The following is a 9,734-nucleotide window of genomic DNA, read 5'->3' as shown; positions in this document are numbered from 1 at the left end:
AATAAAAGATGCCTCATATTTAGTAGCAAAACAGAGTAACTATCATCAATAATAATTTAATTATAACTTTAAAAAAATAAATAAAAAATAAATAGATGACTAAAAGACTACAATTGGATTGTCAGTAATACAAATGATAAATGCTTGGAAAGATGGATACCTCATCTTCCATGATGCAATTAGCACACCTTGCATGGCTATATCAAAACATCTCACCTATCCCATAAATATATATACCCGGCATGTACCCACAAAAATTTAAAATTAAAGAATGTTTTACAAAAAGGACAAAGGACAAGGCAAGAGTGTCAGCTCTCACTACTGGTTCTGAGCATTGTATGGGAAGTCCTAGATAGCACAATAAGACAAGAAAAAAATAAAGAGTATACACATTGGATAGGAAGAAATAAACTGTCTTTATTCACAGAGGACATGATCATCTATGTAAAATATCTCAAACAACTCCCAAAATAAACCCTTCTAGAACTAATAAGAAACTACAGTAGGGTTGCAGGATATAAGGTTAATATATGAAAGTCAACTGCTTTCTATATACCAGCATTGAGCAATTGAAATTTGAAATTTAAAAAATTATATTAGGAATACATAATTATAAATTATATCATATATAAATTATTATATTATATATAAATTATATTACATTAGGAACAAAAAATAACACAGGTGTAAATCTTAAAAAAAACCAGATATATATGTAAAGTTAATTATAAACCTTGAATGAAACAAATAAACCTAAATAGATATTTTATGTTCATAGATAGAAAGAGTCAATATTGTCAAAATGTCAGTTCTTCTCAGATTGATAGTTTCAGAGAAATCCCGACAAAAATCTCAGAACATGAATTTGTGGACATCAATAAATTGATTATTAAGTTTGTATGAGGAGGTAAAAGACATAGAATAGACAACAGTATTATTGAATGAAAATCACAATGTTGGAGGACTGACGCTACCCTTCTTCAAAACTTACTATACAGTTACAGTAATCAAGACAGTGTGATATTGGCAAGAAGAGTAGACAGATAAGTCTGGCACTGTCATGGCAGTGCATGTCTGTAATGCCAGCTATTTCAGAAGCTCAGTGGGGAGTATTTCTTGAGCCCAGAAGTTTAAGTCCAGCCTGGGCAACATAGCAAGATCTCATCTCAATAACATGGATAGACAAATAGATCAATGAAACAGAATACAGAGACCAGAAACAGACCAAGATAAATATAGTTGACTGATCTTTGACAAAGGAATAAGGTCAATAAAATGGAGCAAACATAGTCTTTCAATTAATGGTGCTGAAATAACTGGGCATCCATGTACACAAAATAAATCCACAGACAGACCTTAAAACCTTCATAAAAATGAGCTCAGAATGAATCACAGATCTAAATGTAAAACGGAAAAATATATAACTCATAGCAGATAAGAGAAAATCTGGATGACCTTGGGTTTGGTGATGACAATTTAGATGCAACACCAAAGGCACAGTCCATGAAAAAGGGGATAAGGTGGATTTCATTCAAATTAAAATTTTCTCCTCTATGAAAGACACAGTCAGGGCAATAAAAAGATAAGCCAAAGATAGGAGAAATATTTTCAAACATTATCTGATAATGGACTGCTATCTAAAACACACTAAGAACTATTAAAACTCAATAATAAGAAAACAAAAAGCCTAATTTTTAAATGAGACAAAAACCTTAACTGACACCTCACCAAAGAAATATACAGATGGCAAAGAGGCATACAAAAATATGCCCAGAATCAGATATCACCTGAGAAATCCAAATTAAAGCAGGAATGACATATCACTATACATCTATTAGGATTGCCAAAATCCAGAGCACTGACACCAAATGTCGGCAAGAATGTAGAAGCAACAGGAACTCTCACTTAGTGCTGGTGGAAAGCAAAATGTTATAGTCACTTTGGAAGACGGTTGTTTCATACAAAACTAAATCTACCTTTACCATATAATGTCATATTCCTTGATATTTACTCAAAAGAGTTAAAAACTTATGTCCACACACAAACCTGCACATGAATGGTTATAGCAGCTTTTTTCATAATTTCCAATACTTGGAAGCAAGCAAGATGTCTTTGAGTAGGTTAATAGATAAACTCTTGTATATCCAGACACCGGAATATTTTGCAGGACTAAAAAGAAATGAGCTATGAATCCATGTAAAGTCATGGAGGACACCTACCTGCATATTACTAAGTAAAAGGAGCCATTCAGAAAATGCTATACATTGTATGATTCCAACTATATAACATTCTGGAAAAGGCAAAACTATGGATACAGTAATATGATCAGTGATTTACAGGAGTTGAGGTCAGGTAGGTATAAATAGGTGGAGTACAACAGGATTTTTAGTGAATCCACTTTGTACAATACTATAATGGTGGATACATATAAATTTGCCAAACCCATAGAATGTAAAACACTCAAGTGAATCCTAATGTATACTATGGTTTCTGTGTTATAAACAGTTATTAATTTAGGTTCATCAGTTGTGACAAATTTACCATTCTGGTCATGAGATGTTGAATATCTGGGAGGCAATGCATCTGTGAGGGCTGGAGGCATATGGTAAATATCTGTACTTTCTGTTCAATTTTTTTCTGTGAGTCTGAAGCTTCTCTAAAATTGTATATTTTTAAATGATAGCAAACTGAAGGGAACAGAATATTTAAAAAATTATACACCATGACCAACTAGGATTTATTCCTGGAAAGAAAGGATAGTTCAATGTATAAAAATCAATCAGCATAATACATCACATTAACAGAATAAAAAGGAAATAAGCACATGATCATCTCAATTGATGCAGAAAAATATTTGACAAAATTCAACAGCCTTCAAGATAAAAACACTCAACAAACTAAAAATTGAAATTTCTCAATGGTAAAAGGCTGAAAGCTTTTCTTCTAAGTGATGGAACAGGGCAATGATACCTTCTTTTGCCACTTCTACTTAACCTGGTACTCAAAGTCCTAACCAGAGCGATTAAAAAATAAACAAAAGGTCTCCAAATAGAAAAGGAAGAAGTAAAATGATCTTTGTTTGCAAGTAACATAGTCTTATATTTAGTAAGCCCTAAACATTACACACAAACACACATACACACACACACATACACATCAACACACACTCACAATTAGAACTAATAAGAAGATTCAGCAAAGTTGTAGGATGTAAAATCCACACTCAAAAATCACTTGCATTTCTGTCCACTAACAATGAAATCTGAAAAGAAAATTTAGAAAACAAGTCCATTTTCAATAGTCTCAAAAAGAGTAAAACACAGAAATGAACTTAACGAAGGAGGCAAACTATTGTACACTAAAAACGACAAAATGCTGCTGAAATAATTTAAAGAAGATACAAATAAATAAAAATATATACTGTAATATTGGAGTGAAAGGCTTAATAATCTCAAAATGTCAATATTACCCAAAGGGATCTACAGAGTCAATGCAAACCCTATGGAAACATCCCAAAGACGTTTTTTTGCAGAAAAATCAAAATCCATCCTAAAATGTATTTGGAAACACAAGAGAAATCAAGTTGCCAAAACTATCCTGAGAAATAAGAATAAAGTTAGAGGACTCACATTTGTTGATTTCAAAACTTACCAAACACTATGGTAGTCAAAACAATTTGCTGCTAACATAAAGACACACATGAAGTAATGAAACAGAACAGAGATCACAGAAATAAACCCTTGAATACGTGGTCAATTGATTTTCATCAAGGGTGCCCAGACTATTCAATGAGGAATACTTAGTCTTTTCCATAAATGGTGCTGGGAAAACTGGATCTCCACAGGCCAAATAATAAAGTTGGACCATTTACATTATATACAAAAATTAACTCAAACGTGATCAAGAAACTAAACTTAAGGGGTAAGACTAAAATATTCTTAGGGGAAACATTTAAGAAAAGCTTCATGATTTTAGATTTGGCGGTGATTTCCTGGATATGACAACAAAATTACAGATGACAAAAGAAAAAGTAGGTAAAGTGGACTTGATTTAAATTATAAGCTGTTGTGCATTAAGGGACACTATTAAAAGAGTGAAAAAGCAACACACAGGAACAAAGAAAATACTTACAAGTCATATATCTAATAACAGATTGGTATCCAGAATATATAAAGAACTTCTACAACTCAACAACAGAAAACAAACTAACAAATTAAAAACCGGGCAGAGGACTTCAGTAGAGGTTTCTTCAAAGAAGATATAAGAACATGACATGACACTGAACATCCATCACTAATCATAAATGCAAATCAAAGTCACAATGAAAGACCCTTCATAAACATTAGGATGGCTACTATATAAACAAAAGCAAGAAAATAGAAAATAACACGTGTGGAGGAGGATAAGGAGATATTTGAAACCTTGTGCACTGTTTGTGGAAATATAAAATGGTATAGCTGCTGTGGAAAACACTATGAAGTTCCTGAAAAAACTAAAAATAGAATTACCGTATTATCCAGCAATTCCACTTCTGGGTATATACCCAAAGAAATTAAAAGCAAGATCTTGAAGATACATTTGTACATCCATGTTCAAAGCAGCATTATTTATAATACTAAAACATGAAAACAACACAAGAGTTTATCAACAGAAGAATGGATGAGCCAAACATGGTATACACATGCAGTGGAATATTATTCAGCCTACCCTTCATGAAAGAAAGGAAATTGTGACGCATGCTACAATATGGATGAACTTTGAGTATGTTATGCTCATTGAAATAAGCCATTCATAACAGGACAAATATTGCATAATTCAACTTGTATGAGCTATCCAATGTAGTCAAATTAATAAAGACAGAAAATAGAATGGTGGTTGCCAAGAAGTAGGGAAAGAGGAAAATGGGAAGTTAATGTTTCATAAATATAAAGTTTCAGTTGGGGAAGATGAAAAAGCTCTGGCAATGGATTATTGTGATGGTTGCACAACCATGTGAATGTACCTATTACCACAAAACTGTACACTTAAAATTGATTAAAATGTTAAATTCTATGTTATATATATATATATATTACAATTAAAAATAAAATGAAAAAAATCAATGATTAGCAACAGTACTTTAATGCGTTTAATGAGAATATTTTCCAAGATCTCTGAAGTTTTCGCTTAAATACCAGTAGGATCAAAATTCACAATCCTATTGTTAGAGATAAGGTTAATAGGCTTCCCTAAATTTTATTCAATGAAACAGGAAATTTAGATGTCAGGAAGCCCACAATCACATACTAATAGAAGTGTTATTGCCCAGCCATTCAGTATTAAAATCATTCAAGGCTCCATTCAAACTTCTCTTCGTTTGTATTCCCTACACTGACATGAAGAAATTTCTTTTATATCTAGAGTTTCAATTATCATTTACATGCAGATGACTCACAGATTTATGTCTTCACTTATCTCCATGGGAACATTTATTTCATGCCTCAAAGTCACCTCAAACTTGATGTGTCCAAGACTAAATTAATGATCAGCAACTCCACACTTGGTCATTTTCTATCCATCCCATTGAGTAAGCCATAAAGCCAGGTACTTCACTCCCCTTTAGATCCCATATCCTATTATGAGCTCCCACACCACTATGTACTCCTTGCTATCATTTATCTCAGCACTTTCACATGCATTTCTGTATTTGATTAATATCTGTCTCTTACACCAGAGTGCACATTCCAGGTGGACAAAGACTTTATTTTTGCTCCTAATCAGATTCCTAAAATACAACACAGTGTCTAGTATGTAAGTGTTTAATAAATATTAACTGAATCAATAAAATGTTAAGCTTTGTACTCATAGCTAGGAAATGGTGTGATATAAAAAATAAAAAATAGAATTCCTCCCCTTCCCATCTATATGAAGATGAGGTTTGTGTACCTAGCAGAGTTACTGCGTTGCAGTTGGACGCTCACCTTGAGATTACGGTGACTATTGTTTTTAAATTCTGGGTCTTAGGTTAGTGTCATAGTGAATTGAGGAAAGTTCCCTTGTCTGCATCACAGAGTGTGTGATGGAGGTGTGGCTGGCTTCTTCAGTGTCTCGCTGCACAAAACCCCTAGGCGGACCAGGCAGAAGGGCAGGTTGTGGGGCTCGACTTCATGAGATCCTCTAGGGGTTAATGTTTACAGCTCCTGAGGCTGCAGAGAGTGTGTGTTACCATATCCTCTTTTAGTTTTGGTGTCTATAGGTGGCTTGTGTTGAACAGCTCAATTAGACCTTCTGCCTTATTGCAAGGACAGAGAGTTTCCTATATCCAGAGTTCTTGACTTCAGGTACCAGAAAAATTGGATCCCACATGGGCTTGGAGAACGAGCGCAAGGTTTTATTGAGTGGAAGTAGTTTTTGGCAGATGGTGGAGCCAAAAGGGAGATGAAGTGGAAAGGTGGATTTCCCCTGAAGTTGGGCCACTGAGTGGCTGGGGTCCCCTCCAATCACCCCTATGCATCTTTCCACCAGTCAATGGCCTGCCAGCTTGCCCGTGCCTATCAGTGTGCTCTCACCCCTCGACATCCTCTCAACGTCCAGCCTCTTGTGTGTTCTGCTGGTGTATTCCTCTGGACATCCAGCCACTTGTGTCTGTGCCTGCTAGGGTCTCCAGTTTTTTATAGGCACAGCATGGGGACATGGCAGGCCAGGGTTGTCTTTGCAAATGCAACATTTGGGCAGGGAAACAGAAATGCCTGTTCTCACCTAGGTCTGTGGGCACAGGCCCAGGGTAGGGAGCCCTAGCCAGGTACCATGCCCTTCCCTTTCCAGCACTTCTCTGTCCCACTCCTGTATCTATAGCCTACATTTAACTGAATTTCTTGAACATTTCTAACTTGTCTAGTGCAAGGATTCCTGTATGTGTTACCTCCCATCAATACAAATCCAACTACACTGTTCAATTCTTTCGTTGGAGAGTATTAAATACCTGATGCTCACAAATCAGGGTGGAGGTGGAGGTCATGTGAATAAGGATGGGAATGGGGGAGTTTATCTCAGAGCTCAAACTCCATGGATTCAAGTCCTGCTTTTGCTAAATAGTTTCAAATGAGTTTAAAACCTGCATCTGTTTCCACATTTGCAAAATTAGACACAGTAGTAAAAATACTTTGGCTCTGAAGAACCAAACACCACATGTTCTCACTTATAAGTGTGAGCTGAATGATGAGAACACATGGACACATGGCAGGGGGTAACAAAACACACCGGCCTGTGGGGGGCGGGGGTGGGATGGGTGGAAAGGGAGAGCATCAGGAAGAACAGCTTAATGGGTGCTGGGCTTAATATCTGGGTGATGGGTTGATCTGTGCAGGAAACAACCATGGCACACGTTTACCTATGTAACAAACCTGCACATCCTGCACATGTATCCCAGAACTTAAAATAAAAGTTGATTAAGAAATAAAAAATAAAATAAAAATAAATGTCATGGTATAAACATGAAATTAAAAAAAAAAAACGATACCTTTAGTGCAAATTTGTTGTGAGGCTTATATGTGAAAATGTCCCCAAAATTATTTCTTAAACTGTATAATGACACAAATGTATGTAATTATTCCAATGTGACTAGGGTTGGAGTAAATTCTAAAATAGCAATGTGAGTGTGGAGTAGGTAGTTTCTGGCAAAAATAATTTGTGGGTAACTACTTTTTACAGTGCGTCTCTGTCTTGTTTTTGAAGTGAATAAAGGAGTGGCTGCAGCAAAGACATATTTTTTTTTTTAAGTAGGAGCAGTTTTAAAATACTCTATTTAACCAATCCATTTGGAGGCTATGCTTCCACCACGTTTCAGCTTCCCAGAAATCCCTAACTTCCTCACTGTCTTTCACTCTCCTCTCTAAGGACCTGACACTAACCAGGTGGGCGGTTACTAAGTGCCGCCTGGTTTCCGGCAGGACCGGTTTTTACGTCATCTTATTGTGGCGCAGCATCTCCGCGTGCGTGCCCAACTGTGAGGTCGCGCGCTCTCAACAGTATATAAAGCGGGACAACCCAGAACATCCCAGTTGCACCAGGCGGTGCAAGACACATGGTGGTGTGGCCTGAAGTTTCCCAAAACAGGCTGACTAGGGGCCTACTGCTTCCCAACTACCAGCTGAGGGGGTCCGTCCCGAGAAGGGAGAAGAGGCCGAAGAGGAAACATGAACATTTTTTTACTCCTAGCGAGCGGCATTCTGTGTGCCTTGATTGTCTTCTGGAAATATCGCTTTCAGGTAACGGTGAATGTAAGGGAGATTTGAATTAAATGAAGCTAGATAAGTATATGGACTGGGGAGTGTGTATGTAAGAGAGTAAAATACAGTAAAATGAGAGGTAAGGGGAGATCATCTCATTCCTCTTTCGCTCAAAGGAGCCCCAGACTTTTACCCCCTCACTCCCGCAATTCCCGTATTCTGACCAGTGATTCGACAGCTGTGGTCTCTTCTAAAAAGCCCCGAGTCCCTAAGTAATATGGTCAGCTTTTCACTCATTGGAGAGCCAAGTGCAGTTGTCAGTGCCCATTCCCCACCACCGTCTCCCCACTTTAAGATAATCTTACCTTCTCTCTTTCTTCTCTTGCTTCTCCTCCCCAACGTGTCTGTTTGCTAATCTCGCCATCTTTATTTTAAGGGTGCTTTCTGGGCATTCACAAATAATTCGAGTGTAAATGTGGATTTTCTGGTGTTAAAGTCACAAGTGAAGTGCTTTTAGATAAGAGTCAAAGACAGGGTTCATATGTTTACCTACTGGGCTGCTCAGGAAATGTAAGGAAGGATATGAAACTTTGGCACTAACGGGTATTTTCATATATTTTTTTTCTCAGTCTGGTTTTGGAAGAATATATTTTTGAATTAATGTAGTACTTCAATACATTTTTAATCTCGACATATTAGGGGAAATCAGTTTATTTTGGTAACCAAGATTAAACAAGTTGTTTTTCAGTAGTTTGGAAATTGCTTAATTTGATAAACTACAGATGTATAATTCTCTTCCTTTACAGGGAAACAATGGCGAAATGTCATCAGTTTCAACTGCTTTTGCACTACTAAGACGCTTTTCTGGGTTAATTAGCAGCAATACAGACAACGATCTTTTATTCAACAACCTCTCTCGAGATATTTTAAATAATTTCTCACACTCCAAAGACACGCAGAAGCGACTATTGGTAAACCTGAAGTGGGTGGAATACAAAATGGCTGAACTGGAATATTTTCTAGTTAGCGAGGGTTTGAGAGGTGCGTCAGGTCACCAGAAATTCACCTCAAAAGCGTACAGGATGTAATGCCAGTGGTGGAAATCATTAAAGACACTTTGAGTAGATTCATTTGATTGTGTGTTTATACTAAATGAATTATTTTTTAAGAGGGAGGGGATGACAAGTCAGGTAAAAAAAATCCAGATACTTATCGAGTTTCTTACTTATACTTTAGGTAATTGATTACATGTTGCTAAAATATATTTACTGGGGAAGGAATGTAAGCACAATAGAAAAAAAACAGTTCAAAAATTTATTTTTAAAAAATAAATAAGCTACATTAAACAATATAGTTGAGATACAGTGATTTTTATTTCATTCAACTGTGAAAAACAGTTTTCACTAATGGTTTATAATGCAATACCATAAATTGTCTCCATAAATTACTTTGCATTAAAGTAAGTAGGATTTGATGGAACTGTTTCCCCTTGTGTAGAATGCTGTTTCTTGCCACTGTTGAATCTGG

General features: G+C 36.2%; 1 protein-coding gene across 1 annotated transcript; it reads left to right on the top strand.

Annotated features, from left to right (window-relative positions):
* Positions 1-7,985: 7,985 nt before the first annotated feature.
* On the top strand, positions 7,986-9,333 carry LOC101131372 (kita-kyushu lung cancer antigen 1-like). Its single transcript, XM_004064756.5, has 2 exons — positions 7,986-8,246; positions 9,014-9,333. Exons 1-2 carry the CDS (start codon positions 8,175-8,177, stop codon positions 9,293-9,295), a joined length of 354 nt encoding a protein of 117 aa, XP_004064804.1. The 5' UTR covers positions 7,986-8,174; the 3' UTR covers positions 9,296-9,333.
* The last annotated feature ends 401 nt before the right edge of the window (positions 9,334-9,734 follow it).

Source organism: Gorilla gorilla, chromosome X (genome assembly GCF_029281585.2).
Source record: "Gorilla gorilla gorilla isolate KB3781 chromosome X, NHGRI_mGorGor1-v2.1_pri, whole genome shotgun sequence".
Taxonomy (NCBI): Eukaryota; Metazoa; Chordata; class Mammalia; order Primates; family Hominidae; genus Gorilla; species Gorilla gorilla.
This window is presented reverse-complemented; position numbering and strand designations above follow the sequence as displayed.

Coding starts and splice junctions, on each gene's coding strand:
- LOC101131372 (XM_004064756.5), top strand. CDS start 8,175: ATGAACATTTTTTTACTCCTAGCGAGCGGCATTCTGTGTGCCTTGATT. Junction 8,247..9,013: donor TCTGGAAATATCGCTTTCAG/GTAACGGTGAAT, acceptor CTTCCTTTACAG/GGAAACAATGGCGAAATGTC.